The 25,028-nt window shown below is 39.1% G+C and overlaps 1 protein-coding gene across 1 annotated transcript in view; it reads right to left on the bottom strand.

The window, feature by feature from the left end:
• The window catches only part of LOC102405323 (ankyrin repeat domain-containing protein 26), a 90,018-nt gene that overhangs the window by 62,620 nt on the left and 2,370 nt on the right, over nucleotides 1-25,028 (bottom strand). The window contains exons 2-9 of the mRNA XM_045162576.1: nucleotides 24,088-24,202; nucleotides 23,753-23,926; nucleotides 18,585-18,691; nucleotides 15,677-15,744; nucleotides 13,141-13,174; nucleotides 11,972-12,041; nucleotides 8,946-9,006; nucleotides 8,657-8,853 (exon numbers count right to left, since the gene is read on the bottom strand). Coding sequence (XP_045018511.1) covers nucleotides 8,657-8,853; nucleotides 8,946-9,006; nucleotides 11,972-12,041; nucleotides 13,141-13,174; nucleotides 15,677-15,744; nucleotides 18,585-18,691; nucleotides 23,753-23,926; nucleotides 24,088-24,202 — 826 coding nt within the window. The remainder of the gene's footprint in view (nucleotides 1-8,656; nucleotides 8,854-8,945; nucleotides 9,007-11,971; nucleotides 12,042-13,140; nucleotides 13,175-15,676; nucleotides 15,745-18,584; nucleotides 18,692-23,752; nucleotides 23,927-24,087; nucleotides 24,203-25,028) is intronic.

Raw genomic sequence — 25,028 nt, forward strand, 5'->3', positions numbered from 1 at the left:
AGATACCAATGGAATTTGTTATATGCTCAGGGAACTCAGAAAGGACTCTGTGACAATCTAGAAAAGTGGGATGGGGAGGGAGATGGGAGGAGGGTTGGGGAGGGAGGGGACATGGGTGTACCTACGGCTGGCTGATTCTTGTTGATGTTTGACAGAAAACAACAAAATTCTGTAAAGTGATTATCCTCAATTAAAAAATAAATACATTTTCTAAAAACCCCATTTGAAAATTTCATCGTTTTCTTTTTTCCCTGTAAACAGCACACTAACGACCCTAATTTTCTTTCTATGCCCTCTTCAATGGCAGATAAAGATTGAAGGAACAATTTAGATATATAAAAAGTAGTAAAACTATGATTATCCAAGTTGGAGATTTAAAAGTTTTCAAATACATCTATGATTATCCAGCAGAATTCAATATTCACATCAGGAAAACAAATGAGCTGAAACAATCAAGTAACCACAATGACTGAGTTTTAGATATGGAAGAATTTGCATTTTAGTTTAGCATGTATAGCAAAGAACTGACATGCTAATTTAACACCTACAAATACTGAAGCTAATAAAGTTTCTTAAAAATAAAACTTAAAAAACTTCTTAACTTAAAAAAACTTCTTAAAAATAAACTTCTTAAAATTTTATTCTTTAATAAAATTCCTAAAATGGAATATACATATTACTAGAGATATTTTTTAAAGTAAAAAATTATCTTTCTGAGATAATTTTATAAACTCTGTTGGTAATTCTTTCCTTATAATTTTATAACAAGTAGTCTCCATAAGAAAAAAATCATGAATTGTGATTTCATTCATTCAATGTGTGACTTGCAGATATTAGGAAAAGATAAATCAGAATCTCTCTGGGGGTGGGGCGGGGTGGAGTTCTACATTTTCTTTAAGACTGTTGCAGCTTAAAATTTTCTCATGACATGAAAAGAGTTTAAGAATCTCATTTATAATTATAAATTATAATTTTAGTAAAAGACAAGATAAAATGCTTATTTCCTCTTTATTTTCAAAAAGATTCAAAACCTCCACCAAGATTATACCAAAGAGTAAGATAAATTAGTTAAGTACATTAAGTATGTATCAAACAGTAAGTTAGTAACCACAAGAAACAGAAGGGCCACAAATTCTTAATTCATAATATATCTGCTAAGGCCTAAAAGAGCTCATCTAGAATTGCCTATAAATGAAAGTTTTGCTAGATTAAATAGAAGACATCACTTGATTAATTTCAAAGTGAGAATTTTTTAAAAAAGAAAATCACTTCAAATTGAAATGAACTTCCAGAAGGAACTATATTCAATATAGATATATACATATACAAGTGTAACCAGGTCACATTGCTATACACAGGAAACTAACACAGTATTGTTAGTTTATGACTACACTTTAAAGAAAAAAACAAAAACAACACCAACCTCAAAAACAACCACCAAAAAAGCTAAGTATCAAATTTTCTTTCAGTTTTCATAAAAATCAGCTATATGTCATTCAGAAGTGTATAAGTATTGAGTTTTCACAACCTCACTTTCTCCTACGTTGAATTTGAAATAATTTATCTCATATTTATAATATAGAGCACCTCCTCTGACTTACCCCCACTATTTCTGTTGTGTTTGTAAAATAATGTTTCATCTTGACCTTCATTCTGTCTTGTATTCATCTTTTTTAAATTTATTTATTTTAAATGGAGGCTAATTACTTTACAATATTGTATTGGTTTTGCCATACATCAACATGAGTCCACCATGGGTGTACACGTGTTCCCCATCCCGAACCCCCCTCCCACCTCCCTCCCCATACCATCGCTCTGGGTCATCCCAGGGCACCAGCCCCGAGTATCCTGTATCACGCATCGAACCTGGACTGGTGATTTGTTTCACATATGATATTATACATATTTCTATGCCATTCTCCCAAATCATCCCACCCTCGCCCTCTCCCACAGAGTCCAAAAGACTGTTCTATACATCTGTGTCTCTTTTGCTGTCTCGCATACAGGGTTATCATTACCATCTTTCTAAATTCCATATATATGCATTAGTATACTGTATTGGTGTTTTTCTTTCTGGCTTACTTCACACTGTATAATAGGCTCCAGTTTCATCCACCTTGTTAGAACTGATTCAAATGTATTCTTTTTAATGGCTGAGTAATACTCCATTGTGTATAGGTACCACAGCTTTCTTATCCATTCGTCTGCTGATGGACATCTAGGTTGCTTCCATGTCTTGGCTATTATAAACAGTGCTGCGATGAACATTGGGGTACATGTGTCTCTTTCAATTCTGGTTTTCTCGGTGTGTATGCCCAGTAGTGGGATTGCTGGGTCCCAGTTCTATTTCCAGTTTTTTAAGGAATCTCCACACTGTTCTCCATAGTGGCTGTACTAGTTTGCATTCCCACCAGCGGTGTAAGAGGGTTCCCTTTTCTCCACACCCTCTCCAGCATTTATTGCTTGTAGACTATTGGATAGCAGCCATTCTGACTGGCGTGAAATGGTACCTCATTGTGGTTTTGATTTGCATTTGTCTGATAATGAGTGATGTTGAGCATCTTTTCATGTTTGTTAGCCATCTGTATGTCTTCTTTGGAGAAATGTCTGTTTAGATCTTTGGCCCATTTTTTGACTGAGTCGTTTATTTTCCTGGAATTGAGCTGCAGAAGTTTCTTGTACATTTTTGAGATTAATTGTTTGTCAGTTGCTTCATTTGCTATTATTTTCTCCCATTCTGAAGGCTGTCTTTTCACCTTGCTTATAGTTTCCTTTGTTGTGCAGAAGCTTTTAATTTTAATTAGGTCCCATTTGTTTATTTTTACTTTTATTTCCAATATTCTGGGAGGTGGGTCATAGAGGATCCTGCTGTGATTATGTCAGAGAGTGTTTTGCCTATCTTCTCCTCTAGGAGTTTTATAGTTTCTGGTCTTACGTTTAGATCTTTGATCCATTTTGAGTTTATTTTTGTTTATGGTATTAGAAAGGGTTCTAGTTTCATTCATTTAAAAGTGGTTGACCACTTTCAATTTGTTAATGTGGTGTATTACATTGATTGACTTGCGGATATTGAAGAATCCTTGCATCCCTGGAATAAAGCCCATTTGGTCATGATGTATGATCTTTTTAATGTGTTGTTGGATTCTGATTGCTAGAATTTTGTTAGTGATTTTTGCATCTATATTCATCAGTGATATTGGCCTGTAGTTTTCTTTTTTTGTGGCATCTTTGTCAGGTTTGGTATTAGGGTGATGGTGGCCTCATAGAATGAGTTTGGAAGTTTACCTTCCTCTGCAATTTTCTGGAAGAGTTTGAGTAGGATAGGTGTTGGCTCGTCTCTAAATATTTGGTAGAATTCAGCTGTGAAGCCGTCTGGACCTGGGCTTTTGTTTGCTGGAAGATTTCTGATTACAGTTTCGATTTCCGTGCTTGTGATGGGTCTGTTAAGATTTTCTATTTCTTCCTGGTTCAGTTTTGGAAAGTTGTACTTTTCTAAGAATTTGTCCATTTCTTCCACATTGTCCATTTTATTGGCATATAATTGTTGATAGTAGTCTCTTATGATCCTTTGTATTTCTGTGTTGTCTGTTGTGATCTCTCCATTTTCGTTTCTAATTTTATTGATTTGATTTTTCTCCCTTTGTTTCTTGATGAGTCTGGCTAATGGTTTGTCAATTTTATTTATCCTTTCAAAGAACCAGCTTTTGGTTTTGTTGATTTTTGCTATGGTCTCTTTTGTTTCTTTTACATTTATTTCTGCCCTAATTTTTAAGATTTCTTTCCTTCTACTAATCCTGGAGTCCTGCATTTCTTCCTTTTCTAGTTGCTTGAGGTGTAGAGTTAGGTTATTTATTTGACTTTTTTCTTGTTTCTTGAGGTATGCCTGTATTGCTATGAACCTTCCCCTTAGCACTGCTTTTACAGTGTCCCACAGGTTTTGGGTTGTTGTGTTTTCATTTTCATTCATTTCTATGCATATTTTGATTTCTTCTGTGATTTGTTGGTTATTCACCACCATGTTATTCAGCCTCCATATTTTGGAATTTTTAATAGTTTTTCTCCTGTAATTGACATCCAATCTTACTGCATTGTGGTCAGAAAAGATGCTTGGAATGATTTCTATTTTTTTGAATTTACCAAGGCTAGATTTATGGCCCAGGATGTGATCTATCCTGGAGAAGGTTCCGTGTGTGCTTGAGAAAAAGGTGAAATTCATTGTTTTGGGGTGAAATGTCCTATAGATATCAATTACATCTAACTGGTCTACTGTATCTTTTAAAATTTGTGTTTCCTTGTTAATTTTCTGTTTAGTTGATCTATCCATAGGTGTGAGTGGATTAAAGTCTCCCACTATTATTGCGTTATTGTTAATTTCCCCTTTCATACTTGTTAGCATTTGTCTTACATATTGTGGTGCTCCTATGTTGGGTGCATATATATTTATAATTGTTATATCTTCTTCTTGGATTGATCCTTTGATCATTTTGTAGTGTCCTTCTTTGTCTCTTTTCTCAGCCTTTGTTTTAAAATCTATTTTATCTGATATGAGTATTGCTACTCCTGCTTTCTTTTGGGCTCTATTTGCGTGGAATATCTTTTTCCAGCCCTTCACTTTCAGTCTATATGTGTCCCTCGTTTTGAGGTGGGTCTCTTGTAGACAACATATATAGGGGTCTTGTTTTTGTATCCATTCATCCAATCTTTGTCTTTTGGTTGGGGCATTCAACCCATTTATGTTTAAGGTAACTATTGATAAGTATGATCCCATTGCCATTTACTTTATTGTTTTGGGTTAGAGTTTATACTCCCTTTTTGTGTTTCCTGTCTAGAGAATATCCTTAGTATTTGTTGGAGAGCTGGTTTGGTGGTGCTGAATTCTCTCAGCTTTTGCTTGTCTGTAACGCTTTTGGTTTCTCCTTCATATTTGAATGAGATCCTTGCTGGGTACAGTAGTCTGGGCTGTAGGTTATTGCCTTTCATCACTTTAAGTATGTCCTGCCATTCCCTCCTGGCCTGAAGAGTTTCTATTGAAAGATCAGCTGTTATCCTTATGGGAATCCCCTTGTGTGTTATTTGTTGTTTTTCCCTTGCTGCTTTTAATATTTGTTCTTTGTGTTTGATCTTTGTTAATTTGATTAGTATGTGTCTTGGGGTGTTTCAACTTGGGTTTATCCTATTTGGGACTCTCTGGGTTTCTTGGACCTGGGTGATTATTTCCTTCCCCATTTTAGGGAAGTTTTCAACTATTATCTCTTCAAGTATTTTCTCATGGCCTTTCTTTTTGTCTTCTTCTTCTGGGACTCCTATGATTCGAATTTTGGGGCATTTAACATTGTTCCAGAGGTCTCTGAGATTGTCCTCATTTCTTTAATTCGTTTTTCTTTTTTCCTCTTGGATTCATTTATTTCTACCATTCTATCTTCTATCTCACTAATCTTATCTTCTGACTCCGTTATTCTACTATTTGTTCCCTCCAGAGTGTTTTTGATATCATTTATTGCATTATTCATTATATATTGACTCTTTTTTATTTCTTATAGATCTTTGTTAAACCTTTCTTGCACCTTCTCAATCCTTGTCTCCAGGCTATTTATCTGTGATTCCATTTTGTTTTCAAGATTTTTGATCATTTTCACTATCATTATTCGGAATCCTTTATCAGGTAGATTCCCTATCTCTTCCTCTTTTGTTTGGTTTGGTGGGCATTTATCCTGTTCCTTTACCTGCTGGGTATTCCTCTGTCTCTTCATCTTGTTTATATTGCTGCGTTTGGGTAGCCTTTCTCTATTCTAGCAGTTTGTGGAGTTCTCTTTATTGTGGAGTTTCCTCTCTGTCAGTGGGGTTGTACGGGTGGCTTGTCAAGGTTTCCCGGTTAGGGAAGCTTATGTCGGTGTTCTGGTGGGTGGAGCTGTATTTCTTCTCTCTGGAGTGCAATGAAGTGTCCAGTAATGAGTTATGAGATGTCAGTGGGTTTAGAGTGACTTTGGGCAGCCTGTATATTGAAGCTCAGGGCTATATTCGTGTGTTGCTGGAGAATTTGTGTGGTATGTCTTTCTCTGGAACTTGTTGGCCCTTGGGTGGTGCTTGGTTACAGTGTAGGTATGGAGGCGTTTGATGAGCTCCTGTCAATTAATGTTCCCTGGAGTCAGGAGTTCTCTGGTGTTCTCAGGATTTGGACTTAAGCCTCCTGCTTCTGGTTTTCAGTCTTATTTTTACAATAGCCTCAAGACTTCTCCTTCTATACAGCACCATTGATAAAACATCTAGGTTAAAGATGAAAAGTTTCTCCACAGTGAGGGACACCCAGACAGGTTCACAGAGTTACATGAAGAAGAGGGAGGAAGGAGACAGAGGTGGTCAGGAGGATAAAAGGGGGAATCAAAAGGAGAGAGACAGATCCAGCCAGTAATCAGTTCCCTAAGTGTTCTCCACCGTCCGGCACACACAAAGAGATCCACAGAGTTGGGTAGAGAAGAGAAGGGGGAGGGAGGAGATAGAGGCAACTTGGTGGAGAAAAAGGAGAGTCCAAAGTGGGAGAGAGCAGTCAAGCCAGTAATCTTGCTCCCAAGTAAACGTGAGTACTGAAGATTGGGTTCTTAAAGGTACAAAATTGATAACAAATACCAAAAAGCAAAGATTAAAAATCTAGTGTAGAGGTTGGATTTTCAAAAATTCAATATTAAAGGAAAAAAAAAACAAAGTCACAAAAAGTATAAAATATATATATATATATATATATGAAGTTTGCTCTAAAAAATAGGGTCTCTTTCTCTCTCTATCTCTCTCTCTTTTTTTTTTTTTTTTGCTAAGTAATAGTAGGTTATAAAAATGAAAATTAAAGGAGTAATAGAGGACTTAAAAATTAAAAATTTTGTTTAAAAATTACAGAATGATAATAAAAATAGTAAAAATATATGTAGGACTTTCTCTGGTGTTGTTGTGGGCAGTGTGGGGTCAGTTCATTTTCAGATAGTTCCTTGATCTGGCTTATATTTCTCAAGACCTATAGGCCCCTCCCTATGTAGTCCGTACTAACAACAGGGTTTTAATCTATTGCACCTGTCACTTCCAAGGAGGTTACCTCTGTTTTAGCTTCTTCTGTTTGCTGGTCTCTTCAGTGTCTGATTTCGGCCCTGACACAAGGGGGATGGTGGTGGACACTTTTTTTAGGCTCACTTGTTCAGTCGCACTGTGGGGAGGGAGGGACACTGCAAACAAATAACACACGTGTGCTTGCAGTGCCTCAGTCACACTGGGCCTGCCCCTGCTCACGGCTCGTGTGCCCTCCCTGCCCACACCGCTCAGGCTCCAGGTTGCTCCACCAGGAACCATCGGAGGCCAGCCCTTGGCTGTCTGCACCTCCCAGGTTTAAGCCACTCAGGTTCAGGCGCTTGGGTAGTCCTCAGAGGTGAAGACTCCGTTGGGCCTGCGTTTTGTGCACTTCCCAGGTCCGAGCAGCTCAGGTGATGAGGTGTTTGGTGAGCACGGTTGCTGCGACTTATCGCCTCCCCCATCCCTGCCGTTCGGTTTTCTGGGTGTACAACTGGTGCACCTTCTCAGGCGGATGTTGACCGTCCAGAATCCCAAGAAGTCTTGGTTAGCAACGAAGCCTGCTTGCAGTTTGTTAGATAATGCCTCTCTGGGGCCGCGATTGCCCCGTTCCAGCTCTGGCTGCCTTTGCCTGCCTGTCACCAGAGGCGGGGGATGGGTTGGCCTGCAGCCGGCTAGCTCTGCTCAGTCCTTTGTTCTGTGAATGGGCCTGGTAGTGTCTTAGGTTTGGGCTTTTCGCCTGGTAGCTCTCCCACAGTCTGGTTTGCTAGCCCAAGTTTGTTCCCTCAGATTGCCCTCGGGGCATTCAGGCCCGGTCCTTACTCTAAGCAATGCAGCCCACGCCTCCCTGCCCAGCCCCCGCTTGCTAGTGGAGGATGCAGGCGTCTGCACTGCTTCTCCGCTGGGGGAGTTACCGTTGGGCACGTAATCTGTGGGTCTTAATTATTAATTTATTTTTCCTCCTGGTTATGTTGCCCTCTGTGGTGCCAAGGCTCGCCACAGACTCAGCAGTGAGAATGCTTCCTCGTGTTTGGAAACTTCTCGCTTTTTTAAGACTCCCTTCCTGGGATGGAGCTCCATCCCTACCTCTTTTGTCTCTCTTTTTATCTTTTATATTTTTTCCTACCTCCTTTTGAAGACAATGGGCTGCTTTCCTGGGTGCCTGATGTCTTCTGCCAGCATTCAGAAGTTGTTTTGTGGAATTTACTCAGCATTCAAATGTTCTTTTGATGAATTTGTGGGGGAGAAAGTGGTCTCCCTGTCTTATTCCTCTGCCATCTTAGGACCGCCTCCTCTGTCTCGTCTCGTCTTCATCTTATCCTTCTTAAATGAATTCTTCTCCTTCATCCCCCTTGCAGTCTTCATATTCATCTAGCTGTTTTTCCTAATTGCTTTGTAATTTTTTTCTTTCATAATGGCATACTTAGTATGACAACATTTATAAATCTGAATCATGCAGATATATTGCTCTTATTATCACATCATTTTGTATCCTGACTTTGAAGTCTTCCATTTCTGCGGTGGGATCCTTTTTGTCATCATAGGATCAAGGGAATGGTGTGTAAAAAAGTACAGGGGAAAAAAGAGTTAAAAACAAACAACTTACCTTTGCAAGACCAAGGCCTGCTAGAGTCTTGAGTGATTTTGGAAGAGGATCAGGCCTTGGGAAGGCAGGATGAGAGAAGCCCTGGACTCCAGGTGATGGTTTGGGAAGGGTTTCAACCACATCTTCAATTTCACTATCAGAATTATTGTTCTCAGAGAGGGTGGCACTCTCTCGTCTCACAATGCCACATTCTGCTTCTAATACAGTGAAAACAGGGGAGAGTACATGAGAACCTGTGTCATTTCAAATCAGTGAATAACACCAGGAGGACAGTCCTCAAATAACTTACGGTTTCTCTTGGATTGCTGAAAAGCCTTCATTAGCTTTGCTAACTTTGGTTTTGGTTCCTTCTGGAGAAGAAAATAAGAGCTTGATGAATAACAAGTATCAACTTGAATAAAAGAATTATAACCTCCCCCATTACTATATGATCTAACACAAAGAACACAGGCTCTGGAGTCATTCAGATGTGGATTCAAATCCCAGTTCTGCCACTGACTAACCTTCTCATAGGGTAAGCATTATGACAGATGACATCAGAAACCCCAGATGTTCCTCTCCTTACCCCTAATTGACTGCTGTACAAATACTATGACATCCACTAGATTATTTCTCTACCAAAATGTTCTAGAAAAAAAATTTATCCCTGGCAGTTTAGAGTACTATTGAAAAACTAAGACATTTAAATTAATTGCTATATTTTGACATATGCTTGCATGATTTCTATATGCATCATTTATCACTTGGGAAGGGAAATATGAAAGTTTAGATTTTCGTAGAACCTTATTTAGATAGGTTACAAGTGCAAACAGGATAAGCTACTTCTATTCTGTTTGTTAAACAACTAAAGACAAATGATTGTTTCAATTCGGCTCTTTCAAAGAAAAAGGGAAAAAAAAACAAGAGTAAACCTGTAGGGAAACGACCATGAATGAAAGCCACAAACACACTAAACAGAAAGCCATAATCAAACATATTCACAGTAGAGGCAGAGAGAGATGGACTGAAAGAACAGACACTGAAGAAAAGTATTCTGCAAGGAAAAATTAGGTTAACAGTTTAAAAAAAAAAAAAAGGGGGTGGGGGAGGAAAAGAAAGCAAAGAGAGAGACGTTCCTAGTCAAGTACAAACTTAAGGGAAAAAAATAAGTATAATAAGGTTTGTGGAAAAACATATATTTAAAATTCATATACAATAGATCAGTAATATATCAGTATTCTTAAGGATATACTATGAACAAAGCCTCTATTTTATATGCTTTTATTAACATATAAATTATGCATCTATATTGTTCTTCAAATTTTATGAAAATATCAACATACATTGTATATAAAACATATATTTAAGACAGAGGCTTTTGTTCATAATATATCCCTAGTATAGCGGTCAGTATTACTCTAAAACTTTTTGTTTATAAATACTACCATATTAGAGTTGAATTTTGCCACTATAAAAAATGTCATTTGAGTAGCCACACATGGTCATCTATCACTACCTGAATGTTGTAAAGTATTACTTGAGAGAGAGAAAAATTGATTAAGAAATATTCCTAACTATTTACTGGGAAAAAGAACTGGTAATCAAAATTCTGAGGAGAAGGTATGGCTTGAAAAGAAACATTTAATGGAACACAAGATGGGGCTAAAAAGGTCAAAAATTCTAACCTAAAATTCTCATCTCACAATTGGTGGACACTGAAAAAAATACTATAACCTTTTACTTTTCACGTATTCCTTGTTTATTTCCTTGTTATGCAGGACCTCCTTCCTCAACATAATGCAGCTGAACTATATTACCTGTAACATTATACAGGATCCCATGTCTCTCTTCATTTATTCACATTCAAAAACTATTAACATGATTCTTACACTCGAGACCTATGCTACATGCTCTAGGAGATGCACAATTGTTTCCTGAACTCCACTAGCTTACACTGATACGGGGCTATAAGATGAACACTTAAATCAGAATAATACAAAATTTCTGAAATCTGAAGCTTTAGAATGTGACACAATAACTTGGACTAGGTTTTTTTAAAACTACAATAGAAAAAAAAATCTCAAGTTGTAAGTTTTATCTTATGGTTATTAAAAGTTTCTGCTTCTATGAAGTGAAAGTCGCTCAGTCGTGTCCGACTTTTTGCAACCCCATGGACTATATGGTCCATGGAATTCTCCAGGCCAGAATACTGGAGTGGGTAGCTGTTTCCTTCTCCAAGGGATCTTCCCAACCCAGGGATTGAACCCAGATCTCCTGCATTGTAGGCAGATTCTTTACTGTCTGAGCCACAAGGGAAACCGCTTCTATAGCTGGTTATTATTTTAGGCCAACATGCATTCTTCAATGAGATGAAGAGTTGTGAATATACTCTTAATGGAATGCTTGAGAAAACACAGTGGAATCCCTTTATAATATGGATTTTGGAGACACAGAATTTTAATTTCTAAATCTCTATAACTTCAACTTTTATTTTAGTCTTAATGCAGAGCCGAGACAGAAACAGAGAAAAAAAAAAAAAAAAAAGCCCCTCCTAACAACTCTGCTGCTGCTGCTACTAAGTCGCTTCAGTCATGTCCGACCCTGTGCGACCCCATAGACGGCAGCCCACCGGGCTCCCCCGTCCCTAGGATTCTCCAGGCAAGAACACTGGAGTGGGTCGCCATTTCCTTCTCCAATGCATGAAAGTGAAAAGTGAAAGTGAAGTCACTCAGTCGTGTCTGACTCTTTGCGTCCCCATGGACTGCAGCCTACCAGGCTCCCCTGTCCATGGAATTTTCCAGGCAAGAGTACTGGAGTGGGTTGCCAATGCCAACAAACCAAAATAAAGTGTCCAGGGGTGGTGGGTAGTGGTGGGGGGGGGGCGGGCGGCAACTAGATGATATATGCTATATAGTTTTGGAACTGAAAGGCTCCAGGAAGATTCCATGATTATTAAAATAAGTAATTATATCCACTAAAGATATCATTATGAGTGTTGCAAAAGTCATGTCCTTATGGTTTAAAATTCACAGTAAGACTCTATCCTTGACCAAAATTCATATTTCCTTCACTGTGGGAAAGCTTTTCCCAATACAATTTTCCTGTCACTCTATATTTTCCAGCCCATTGTTTTCTTCACCCCACCTTCAGTATTTACCAAAGTTAAAAATAAAAAAAAAATCAACTAGTCATATTTTTATAAAATAGTTTGCCCTGAAGAACTTTCCATTACAAACATAAAACAGTGAGAGGGACACCATTGCTGAATTTAAGAGTAAACACTACATGAAACTGAATTCAGAGCATGAAAACTAATTTCACAAGAGTGCACTTTACCTTGATTTCAGAACCTAAGACGTCATCATCTGATGTAGGCCGTGAATCCACACCAGGTTTGTTGGAAAACCTTTAGAGCATAAACACAACGAAAATGAGTGAGTTCATTTCTCTAAATGAAAAAAAAAAAAAAAAAAAGAAGCAAGTGAAAGTTTGGCTATCTATGTAGTAAACGAAGTTTCTTGACATAATTAAAATTTGGCCTCTGTTTTAAAACATTTTTTAAAAGATATTTTGATGTGGACCATTTTAAAAGTCTTTATTGAATTTGTTGCCATGTTTCTTCTGTTTTATGTTTTGGCTTTTTGATCCCAAGGCATGTGGGATCTCAGCTCCTCCTACCAGAGATTGAACCCACACCACCTGCATTGGAAGGAGAAGTCTTACTAACCATCTTAACCACTGCACCCCCAGAGAAGTCTCCAAAAGAGATTTTAGTTACCTATTTCTGCTTCCATCTCTCCTAACCTAGGACATATCTAGGTAAGACTCATTCATAGTTCCCATAACAAAGACTGAAATAATATGTTTTCACCAAGTCCTAATAGCTGAACTGAAAATCTAACTGATGGACTGACATAACTTTTGTTTGCCCAAACTGGAATAAACCTGATGACTTAAAGCAGAAGGATATGCTGCTCCTTCTCCATTGTCTGTCCCTGGTTCAGAGACTAAACTGTGTCCATCAAAAACGGCAGTCTTGGTCCTTCAGCAGGGAAATCACTTATGGAGAAGGCCCCATTCCTCCCCTTTACTGTAAAGGGAATACAGGAGCTCCCCGCAATGTCTAAAACTTAAAATGGACACAAGTCAAAGAAATAATTTGTATGTTTCACTTATATGCTACACGGGTACTTCTCAATCTCTGCTGAGGGACAGGAGAGTGGATGTTGAAGCCAGGCAGGCCAGCTGTCAAATCACAGGTCAACTCATTTTAACCATGGACTCATGGGTCAATTCATCAACCTCCTCAAACCAGTTGCCTAATTAAGTAAAAGTAGGACACAGTTACTTTACAAAGCCGTTCTGATGACTCTATGAGGTCACAAATGTTAAGCACATAATGCAGTCTCTAACCCAGAGTAGAACACTCAACAAACATTAGCTTCTCTTCTCTGTGTGTTCTCTTAGTAACACATACAATTTTAAAAAAATCTGTCAAATCCTACCTGCTTAAAGAGTCTTCTTCAGAACTCTTAGCCGCTATTAAAGAAAAAAGTAAGACACATTTTAAATCAACAAAAGAAAAATACAGACTATTAAAACCTCAAGACTGATGTTTTGTTTAGAAGTATTCCTTTGGGACCACACCTGGAGACCACACTAGAGGGAATAGTGATTGTATTATACTCATGGGCCATTAATACCTAAGAACCATTGCTCTCCTTTATAGTCATCAAATGTAGAACAGAAAGAAAGAAGAAAGAACTGCTGTTTACAATGACCATAATCCTAACCAAACTCTAGGAGACTGACAGAAAATGATACCACACCATTAATAGAATCAGTACGATAAGCTGACAATAGCACGCTTAAACAGCACAGTGTTTCTGGGCTTCCATTGCCTGGAGCAGTGAACAGAGCCTACAGGTGTCTTGCTGGGACATAACACAAATTCTCTGGCTCTTCAGTTCAGGATGAAAATGCCCTATCACAGAGAAGCTTGGTCTACAGGCACTGAACTTCAGAGCGTGGGAAAATATAGGAGACAAAGTCTTCCTGGCCCTCTTTCCAAATGTAAGAGAAGTATGAAGGATGTAGTGATTCCAGATTTAGAAAGGATGGTCTCTTGAAAGGGAGGTGGGGGAGGGCAAATGGGTAAAGGGGGTCACGTGGGTGGTGGGGATGAGGACTAGACTTGTAGTGGTGAGCAGTCAGTAGGATACACATAAGCTGAACTTTTTAATGTTTTAAATATATGTGTATACGTACTAATACATTTGAAAAGCACACTCTCTTGAGACTATTTCCTTCCATTGTTCAAGGGTATCTGGACCACCTAGAGCAGGATGGTCTAAACAGTGCTCTGTTCTACTGAGGGATATATCATTATATCAATCCTGCACATTATATGGCAAATGTTGATAGAAATCATGCTTTTTCAGCTTGGAAGGCATTTGTCATCAGATCCTAAGCTGATGAATAAGGGGAGGAAGGGAAGGATGGAAGGAGCTACAGACTCTGGTGCTGTTGGACAGCATTTCACATGTGTCGTCATGATCTGATGCTGGAGGGATGACTCACATGGAGGGAGAGGGGTCTTCCAAGCTCGAGCCTGGAGGGCAGGGGCAGTGATTTTTAAATGTTTGCACCCTGTAACATCAGAACAATGCTTGGTACGTAAAAGACACTTGATAGTTATCTCTTCAGTGAACAAATGAACAAATAAATAAGAATGATTTCCTTGAAAAGTCTGTTTAGAAAACTATAGAAAGTAACCAGGGACAACTCTATTCTGTTCTGAGCATATCGAAGACCAAGACTCTATGTCATCTCTGTATCTTCTCTAACATACAGAAGTCCTTTGATGGATGTTGTTGTTGTTCAGTCACTGAGTTGTGTCCAACTCTTTGCGACCCAATGGACTGTAGCTCACCAGGCTCTTCTGTCCATGGGATTTCCCAGGCAAGAATACTGGAGTGGGTTGCCATTTCCTTCTCCAGGGGATCTTCCCGATCCAGGGATCAAACCAGTATCTCAGGCATTGCCAGGCGGATTCTTTATTACTGAGCCACCTGGGAAGCCCCTTTTGATTAGATAGAGGTCTACTAAGTTTAAAGGTGTTCTCAGACAGCTTGTACCATGTGCTAGATGCCACATCAAGGGGACATAGGGGTGTTTTTGCTAATGTGAAGTGTTTGGGGTCTTTTATTAGAATCTGCAGAGTCCCAAGTTGATCTATTTGAAAATCTATTATGATAATCTTTTAAAGAAGGGCAACAGAACTTGTTGTTCTTACAAAACTATACTATCATGACAATCATCCAACACACAGAAGGAAAATTCTGGTTCTAATGAAGCCAACCTATCTCACTCTTTTTGGATCTGTGAGCAATAAAGTTGGTAACAGACACCTTGTTGGTACAATAGGCAAAATAACCGGTGGTTCTCAACTAGGCATTGCTTTTCTGATCTGTACTATTCCAAGGTATCTTTCGAAAGTAATCTCTTCCTGGTACGCTGCACACTGGCTCAGCATTGCAGTTCTTACTGTTTATCATTTCTTATCCTACCAGGAAGGGATTGTTGAGGTTCCCAGTTTAAACGATGGTAACTTTTTTAATGAGACTAATCACTACACAGTAACTAATAACTATTCATTCACTAAATGCAAACTATTTGTAAAAGTTAAAGTTCCACTTTTATAAGAAATCCAATTTGTTATAATATGATTATAGATGAAATATATATCATACTAACAAACATTTTTTCTAATTTACACAAAAATCTAATACAGGATTTTAGCAGCTGTGATTAAATACATGGAATTCTTTTCAGACAATACTGTCTCTGATGTTAAATTACCTACATTTAACTTCTTTAACAATTCTGAATACTAGACTATTAAGAAATTAATTTAAAAATAAAACACACGTGCATTTTACACTAATTTTATCATAGTTCTTTCATTATTGAAACTTCCTCACTCCTACTTTATCTATGGTAGAATCACCAAGAGTAATTCATTATTATCAGATGACATACCTGGGTTGCTGTTTTCGGGAGTAGTTTTAGGCCTCTTTTCTTTATATTCAGAGATCAGTTCGCAAATGCTATGTGTTAAAAATGTGATAAATAATATTTTAACACTAATATGAAAAACAACTACAAAATATGCTAAATTCTTAGATTATTTCAGACAGACAATGTCAGTGATAATATCAAAACTACAATTGTCCCATAGATTTCAAGTTTCTAAGTTCTACAAAGTTTTGCTTAGTATGTATTTTAAGGAGAAAGAAAAGGAAGATGAAGTAGTCATGAACTTAGGGCATATAGCTCAGTAGATTAACTAGATTTAGCTTGGCATACGAAAATTCTTTCAAACTTGCAAATCCTAGCTCTGTAACCAACTGCTCTTTGTTTCTAGAGAAGTTGCTTCTCTGGAGTTCAAAGTCTTCCTCTACACACCTGGGATCTTACTGCCTTATTTCACAAGGGGATTAAGAGGATTTAATGAGATAATATATCCCCAAAATGCTTGCAGAATGGAATAATTTGTTCTTGAACTTTATTGCTGGAACTACTTTGAAATCCCCAATAAAACCAATGTCTGTTTTCTTATATGTTTAGCATTCAAGGGCTGCAGGAAACTTATTAATTATGGTGATGAGTTGTTCTTTGTGGTTCATAATTTAGGGAACCTCAGCTCTTATATAATTTGTTCCTAAATTTATTTATAAAATATGAACTCACTACATTAGATAACATAATTATCCCCCATTATTGCAGCTAATCACACCAAGTGCAGAAAACTAATCACAATCAAGACCTGGCCTGGACCGCTACTCTCCATTCTCTACCTGCTCAAACTCGCAACCAGCAGATCTTTCTGACAATGACGCTTAATCTCCATGTTCATCTCCGATTCACTTGGAAGATGTTGCCCTACTCTTACAATGGATCCTGGCAAGTCCTAGGCAGGGCTTACCTCTCTAAATTCCTCTCTGAACTAACTTACTTGAGATTTAAGGATTTCTGGTAAATGAGGCAGATAAATCCTTTGGAAGATTTTCATTCTTACAGGAAACAGATCCCATGAGGGGGCCAACTGTAACTATGGAATCTCAGGCAAGTTGACACCCACTACTCTGGGAAGGATGACAGGGAACCTATGACCTAAGCAAATGTGCCCCCACAGGATAGAAGCTGCCTGCACCAAATGGACAACTCTCACTGGTCATGTAGCAAGTAACAGTTAAAATTCTTTTTGGCTGCAGTTTAGTGAGAACTGGCATTTTAATGTAAACACTTACATATTAAAACCACTAATAGCAGCATATTCTTCTGCAGTCTGTCCCAAGACATCTTGAGAAGAGACGTCAGCACCTCGCTGAAGGAGAAGACTGACTACATCGGCACATTCATAATTGACAGCAAGTATGAGGGCGGTTCTAAAACAACAGAGAGATGACGTCACCCTCAGGAAGTTGAGTTAACTTACAGAAACAGCTCGTTTGATATGCTTTACCAAGTTAACATCTTGCCCTTCCATGAAGAACTGACCATTTACATGCTCAAGTGTACATCCTTGTAAATTACTTCCACGGCTAAAATGAAGGGATGGAAAAGAAGCCTCCTGTCCCACTGGGATGGCATGCAGCAGCAGTTACTATTTCAAAAGTCCCTGATGAGGACTCCCCTGGTGGACCAGGGGCTATGACTCCAGGCTCCCAATGCAGGGGGCCCAGGTTCCACCCCTGGACAGGGAACTTCATCCCACATGCTGCAACTGAGAGCTCCCACAACTAAGACTGCACGCAGTCAAATAAATAAATGCTTTAAAAAAGTAATAACAAAGTCCTTGATGGACAAGAAACTATGCTGAGGTCACTTATCTGAGGCAGGTGAGTATTTAAAGGACGAATCCCCCGTTTCCTCCTTAGTCTCATATATTATGCTTCAAAGTCAGCTAGAGGTTGGGTTAAGCAAAGGCTATTTGCAGGCTTAAAACAAAAATATTAACAATAATGGAAATAAAAATAGTCATCGAGGCACTTAATGATGTTGACAAGCATGTGCTCTTCACTAAATGAAATACTATATATACACACAGCCACCTTTGAAGGATGCATTACTATTTGCCTTTTTGTACCAGGAAACTTATTTGCTGATGATAAGTACTGTGCCCAGGGTCATAACCCTAATAGGTAGGAAAGCTAGGAGTTGAACCCAGTCTGAATCTAAGGCCCATCATTTTCGTCTGTATCATCCACCTCTGACTTATCTTTGTTAAAGGAACTGTTTATCCAATTAAACCTATCATTCTTCCTTCTACCTTCATTTAAAATGAAAACATCAAAATGTACTGAAATGAAAAAGGATAAAAACTGATGAGCCCACAGTATCTGGTGACAGTGATTACTAATCACTTTTCTGTTGCTGTTTAGTCACTAAACTGTGAAGGACTCTTCTGCAATCTAATACCATCAGTATATTTTAAAGAAAGTAACTGAAAGCAAAGAGTCATCCAAAAGACAAAATCAAGTCCTTTATGTTTAGTATGCATCTTTTAAGGAAAAATATATACGAACTAGAGGTTAAACAATCGTTATAAAATAATTAAGAAATTCAATACTGTCATAAGGTAAAGTGAAAAGCAGAATCCATATTTTATAAAGCTAATGAAACTAGTATGAAATCCCTCAGCTACTACAAGATCAACCAGAAAAAAGAATAGGTTGCATATGACATCACTCAATATTATAAAGGAATATGAATCCTGCTATATATTCCTGCTATATAGTTTTTCACGATTCCCAGTCAGAATAATTGATTTTCTACCTAACTGATGAAGATGTTGATCACAAATGAAACCTGTTATTAATTTAATCTTGATCTTAGCACCCGAGAACAGCACTAAGGTTTTTAAAAAGAAAAAGATCAACTGTACCTTTTCATATTATCAACCGCATGTATATCTGCTTCTTTTTTTACTAAAAATTCCACCATTTGCTGTTTCCTTTCACTTATGCCAAGTAAGAGTGGTGTAAGGTCATCCTGTAAAACAGGAAAAACCATTTCTAATGTACACAGTTAACCTATTTCTAAAGTGAACAGAAAATCATGCAATAGATTCTCTGAACTTAAACATATAATTCAGAAAGTAAATAAAAGGGAGCCCCTCCTCCTCATCCCCCAGCGCGCCTTCTATCTCTTCAAGATGCTCCTCCTCCTGGCCTTCCCTGGGGGTCCAGGGGCTAAGACTTGAGTTCCCAAGGCAGGGGGTCCAGGTTCCATCCCTGGTCAGGGAACTAGATTCCACGTGCCGAAACTAAAGATCCCACGTGCCACAACTAGACCCAGTGCAGCCAAATATGTCTTTCAAAAAGATAAATGCTCCTCCTCTACCTCTTCCAAAGATGAACCACAGAGTCATTCTCTAAAACTCACTTTCAGCATTTACTGGTTCCAAGGATCTTTGCTTCTATCATAGTATTAATCAGGAATATTGTAGTATTTACTTGCTCTATTATTAGTCTCAACACTCCTCCAGAGAGAATCAATTAGCTACTAAATCAATTGCGTATTTTAGGAACAATGCTGAGGCAGGACTATATAATATTATCTGTAGCATGCATAACCCATCCAAGGATGACCAAGAGTAACCTCATGAGGTTTACAGACATTCCAATGGGAATATTATCCTCTTCATGAACACGCAAAGAGAAAGGTTGTTTTGTGTTTTTCTTTCTTCCAAAAAACCAACTGTAGGCACCATGTTTTTTGGCTTTCTCAGCAAAGACTCCCGAAATTTAATATTACTCATTCTCCTTTGCTTGTTCCTTCCCCCGCCCTTAAGTTAACCTGACAGGTCAGCTTTAGCTAGATGCTGTTTTGACACAGAAAAACACTGCTTATCTTCAAAGACCTTTCTTGACGACTCTCATGTAATTACCTCCAGCCCTCCAGGAGGAAGCTTCCTTAATCCCAGTGTTCTGGTCTCTGTCTTGCTTTACTGTTCTTAGTTAAAGATTACAAGGTCAGTTCAGTTCAGTTCAGTCGCTCAGTCGTGTCTGACTCTTTGCGACCCCATGAGTTGCAGCATGCCAGGCCTCCCTGTCCATCACCAACTCCCAGAGTTCACTCAGACTCATGTCCATCGAGTCAGTGATGCCATCCAGCCATCTCATCCTCTGTCGTCCCCTTCTCCTCCTGCCCCCAATCCCTCCCAGCATCAGAGTCTTTTCCAATGAGTCAACTCTTCGCATGAGGTGGCCAAAGTACTGGAGTTTCAGCTTTAGCATCATTCCTTCTAAAGAAATCCCAGGGCTGATCTACCTCAGAATGTAAGTTACCAATAAATATGCACTCAGCGTTTTCTCGGGGAGTTGCTCTTCCGTGAATTCTCCCTGCGCTCTCTCTCATAATCCTGTGTGTTTGGGAGACTCATTCAGTGTGAAACTGCCACAACCAACTTAAAATTCTAATTTGAAAAATTCAATCCCATCCTTAAGAAATTCTTTTAAAATATGAAATCAATTATAGATTAATTACACTGTATTTAAAATCTTGAAATAGTTATCAAAATAAACTATAAAACAAGAATTGGAAACTCAAATGCTTATGGAGGGAAAGCTGGTGGCCTGAGTAAGTGAAAAAGCCAGGTGAGGCTGGCAAACCTGCGAACACACGCCCCATATAGAAGGGGCGGCCTCTGCATGCAGACCAAACAGGGGCGGCCTCCGTACGCAGAATGGGCTCAAGGGGGACCAGATTGAGTTCTCCAAGAAGCCTGAAATGCAGACTTCCGCATGAGTTTGCTAAGTTTTAAATGTTGACTGAGTCTGTGCAGGTAGGTAAGCTAAACATATCCAAGGACCGCATTTGCTCTGTAGCCCACTTGTGGTTTCACGTTTTGCCGTTTCCAAATAGGTGGGCATAAAGCAAATATTTGTATGTGAAAGCTTTCCTTTCTTTAGTATCATGTGTTTCACAAGAAAAGTGGGTCTCAATATGTAATAAAAATTGCTGTTGACTCATAATTTTATTAAAATAAATAAAAAAAACAAGACTCAAAATTCCTTCTTTAAGAATGTTTCCGCTGCTTGTTAAAACTACAATCTATTTCTAGAATTCTCCCAGATTATTAACCAAATGGATAATGAGTTCCTAAGACTGCTGAAAGTAAATTATTAAAAGAATCCCCATCTGTACTAACTTCATGGGTTTTGATGTTTAAAGCTGTCGTCTTGCTTATGCCAGGGCTCAGCAAATCTAACACACACACTGCAAGAGTCTGTCCTGCTGACACCAAAAGAAGGCTCATGAGTTACTATTACTGCAGTCAGGAAAACACTGTTGGTAACAAACATCTGTTGACCTAATGACCTGGTTGATAACAGAAGGTGTAAAATTCTTAAAGGGTCAGACTCTCCGGACGAAGTGACTTCGCCATGAGCAAATCTCTAAAGACTCTTGGAGTGTCACTGAATAATTAGTGGTTGGAAGAAAAAGGAGTTATATTATTCAAGCCAATAGATTTTGCCAAAAATATTCCTTTGAACTTCTCAATCACAGAGGCAGAAGAAAAAGTCTGGCTAATATTGTTGCAAAGGAGGGAGCTGATGGAAGTAGCCAGCATTGATCAAACTCCAACTCTTCTATCGATTACTTATTTTTGAGGTAGGTGCACTTAGAAATTATCCTTAATCACTCCACAGTTCTTCACCAAGGATCGTATCAGAATCTCAAGGAAATATTTCTAAATACACATGTCCAGGCTTTCCTCGAGTTATTTCATCAAAATCTTCAGGGAACAGCCTAGGCTTGTAAATTTTTTAATAAACTTTCCCAAGTGATTGTGGTTTTCACCAGCACACTCTAGCTGAGAATTAGCGCAGCAAACATTCCAGTATCATCTCTCACCCACATGGACAATTCCTTCTCTTACTTGAGGATTTGAAGAAAAGAGAAAAGTATAAGAGATAAGAGTCATCAAAACAGAATTAAATTTTCCTGGGTAAATAATGGTAGAACAGGGACTAATAAACACAAAAGGCAACCTGATCTCATTGTTTATAAACCCCTTACTTTCCATCAAGACCTTCTAGATTGAGAGCAGAGTCCAGACTCTTGTCTAACTGGCTGTTTCTGCCAGAATAGGATAATATTTCTGTTACATATTTGTTCTTCTCTTTTTTTCCCCAACTTAATCACCACCTGTTCACTGCTGATCTGATTTCTGCCAAGTCTTCCTAAAATTGGTATCTAGGCAAGTCTCCAATTCACTCAGTCTCTTTCTCAAAATAACAACTATTGTCCCTGAGACTGAAAAGCACCTTACCAAAATATATAAACTGAAGGGGAAAAAAAAAACCCCAAAACCAAAACCTTGGGACTTCTGTGGTGGTTCAGTGGCTGGGTCTCAGGGCTCGCAGTGCAGAGGGTCTGGGTTCAATCCCTGCTCAGGGAACTACATCCTGCATACTGAAACTAAGACCCAGCACAGCCTAATAAATATTTAAAAAAACACCTCTTCTTGGCATACCCCAACTGCCAAAATTCCAACTTGATCTGCATTTTTCACCTGCTCGCTCCTTTGCCTTTCCTTTTAGCCTCTGAAGCCTTGGGCAATGAGAGAGAAAGCATTTTTATATAAATCATTTTTTCATAAAATTGGAATGTGTTAGCAGCAGCAAGATTTCTATTATGTTGTCAAATGCTTGTTTGAGTTTTAAGACAAAGTCTATTTCCAAGGCAAATTTTGCTTTACTGTGTTATTTTAGACTAATTAGAAAAAAAATTTTTTTTCAGTAAGGGAAAAATACTTGGAAAAAGTTTTACCTTTAACAAGTGCAGTGTTATCACAAATATCTGCCATCAACACAAAAAAGAATGCTTTACTCCCTAATGCGTCTTGAGCAATATCGTGATTTAAAGTGATATCTTAGACAATCAAGTGCTTTCAAAATATTTTCACTCAGGGAAGGCTGGAGCTTCCAAACAAGGAAAACTGAGCCCACCTGTGAGAGTTGGGGAGCTCTCTCTGCAGCTCCGGAGCTGCAGCCACAAGAGAAAGAGCAGGAGGGGCAGCTTCACCATCATCAGCTGCCCACACTCCACTGCAGCCCCGCCAAGCAGCCCCCCAGGGCTGAGCGTGGGAGACCCACTTGTACCTGGAGAACCAAGTGGTCACCAGTACAAGTGAACACCCTTGCTGAGTGTCAAACGTGACCTGACCCACGTGACAGGATCTCAGAATCGGGGTCCTGGAGGGCTCAGGGCTCCAGGCCTGCTGCCTCCCCAGCCCACTTGCACCCCCCAGCTCCCCCCTGCTGGGCACTGGTTCTCCTTCCTCCTACCCCCATCCCTCCTCCAGCAGCTTAGCCCATTCCCTGAGCCGCTGGAAGCAGCCACCCATCACATCACTTCACTCTCCCCAAGCCTTCATTTTTTGTAGGACTGAGCGCCGAAGAATTGATGCTTTTGAACTGTGGTGTTGGAGAAGACTCTCGAGAGTCCCTTGGACTGCAAGGAGATCCAACCAGTCCATTCTGAAGGAGATCAGCTCTGGGATTTCTTTGGAAGGAATGATGCTAAAGCTGAAACTCCAGTACTTTGGCCACCTCATGCGAAGAGTTGACTCATTGGAAAAGACTCTGATGCTGGGAGGGATTGGGGGCAGGAGGAGAAGGGGACGACAGAGGATGAGATGGGCTGGATGGCATCACTGACTCGATGGATGTGAGTCTGAGTGAACTCCGGGAGTTGGTGAGGGACAGGGAGGCCTGGCGTGCTGCGATTCATGGGGTTGCAAAGAGTCAGACATGACTGAGCGAGTGATCTGATCTGATCTGAGCCTACCACCCACTCCTGAGCACGTTCTAGTGGGAAAATCTTCCTTCTGGGGTAGAAGGGTGGCTGAGGGGGCTTTGCCCTTTCTGTCGGCTCTGATATTTTCCACCCACCTGCTGGCTTGACTTTGGAGTTGTTTCCATGGTAACAGGGTCTGCTGGACACTACTCAGTCTACCTATTTACATACTGTTATCAATAAAACACTTCTGGTTTAGAAAAATGGTTTGCAAATATTTTGTGAATACAGTTAGTTGAGCTATACCTCGTTCCTGGCTTCTATATTGGCATTATAGGAAAGCAGCTTTGCTGCGAGCGATACATTCTGGCAAAAGACAGCATAGTGGAGAGCGGTGTTGCCATCGACATCCGTGACATTTGGGTCGGCACCATGCTCCAGCAGAAGAGTCGCACACTCCTCTTCTTGACATTCTATGGCCTGTCAGTGTTGTGCCAAGAAACAGAGTGTAAATTCTAGGAATTTAAGTAAATAGTTCACAAGCTTCACCAGTTCCCTATATTTCAATGAGATACATTCATTTTTAGTCTCAGTAGTTAAATCACATCCATCTCATGTGGACATGGTTCGCTGCCCCATACCTTCATCAGCGCGGTCTTGTATTCACTGTCACAGAGGTTAAGCTGGCATTTTCTCTCCAGGAGGAGAGCTACCACCTCTGAATGGCCATTGGCACAGGCCAAGTGGAGCGCAGTCCTATGAAAGCAAGACAAGTTTTTAGGAAACTGTAGTGTAACTGTTTCAAAACAAATAACTGTTTGTGTGATTGAAAACACCAATAGCATGGTACTCCTATCCCTCTGAAACAAATATTTCATTTTCTTCTGGAGAAAGAGCAGCATATATTAGTTTAGCTCCTCTTACACAGTAAAGAAAGAACAGTCTACTTGAATAGAATACGTGAGACCTTGAGATTCAGCTCAACTTGGGTTTAAATTTGACTTTGTCACTTATTAGGCGTCACTCACCCTCTCTGTACCTCAATTTCCTCACCAACAAAATGGAGAGAGAGTAGTAGTTATCTCACAGGACACTGATGCGATGCTTAAATGAGATCCACGCACAGGGTGTAGAACCATCCCTTGCACAGATAACAGCTAGTGATTGTTAGATTGTATTATCATATTTACTACTTTTACTACTATCTTACAAGGACAACATCTGAATGAAGTCAAAGGCTATGACACCTCCTTTGCAGATATGTTTTGAGGATTAGAGACAACATTGTACTTCGATGATTCTAATATGCTCATTTTCTCACATTTTAACGTCTCTGATATTGGAATATAATTTATAATTCATAGTCTTTACAACTATAAATTGTAGCATTTTTGTTTGTTCATTTCTCTTTTTTCCTGTTGGTCTAATTCCCGTGAAGTGTTTCCATCTAAGCTTGCTTTAGAGATGACGTGTGTTATATATTATTATATCATACAGGTGCACCACACAGTGACCCACAGCTGTTACAGGTTACACTGCATTTAAAGGGACTATAAAATCTTAGCTATATTCACCATGTTGT

This window comes from Bubalus bubalis, chromosome 14 (genome assembly GCF_019923935.1).
Source record: "Bubalus bubalis isolate 160015118507 breed Murrah chromosome 14, NDDB_SH_1, whole genome shotgun sequence".
Classification (NCBI taxonomy): domain Eukaryota; kingdom Metazoa; phylum Chordata; class Mammalia; order Artiodactyla; family Bovidae; genus Bubalus; species Bubalus bubalis.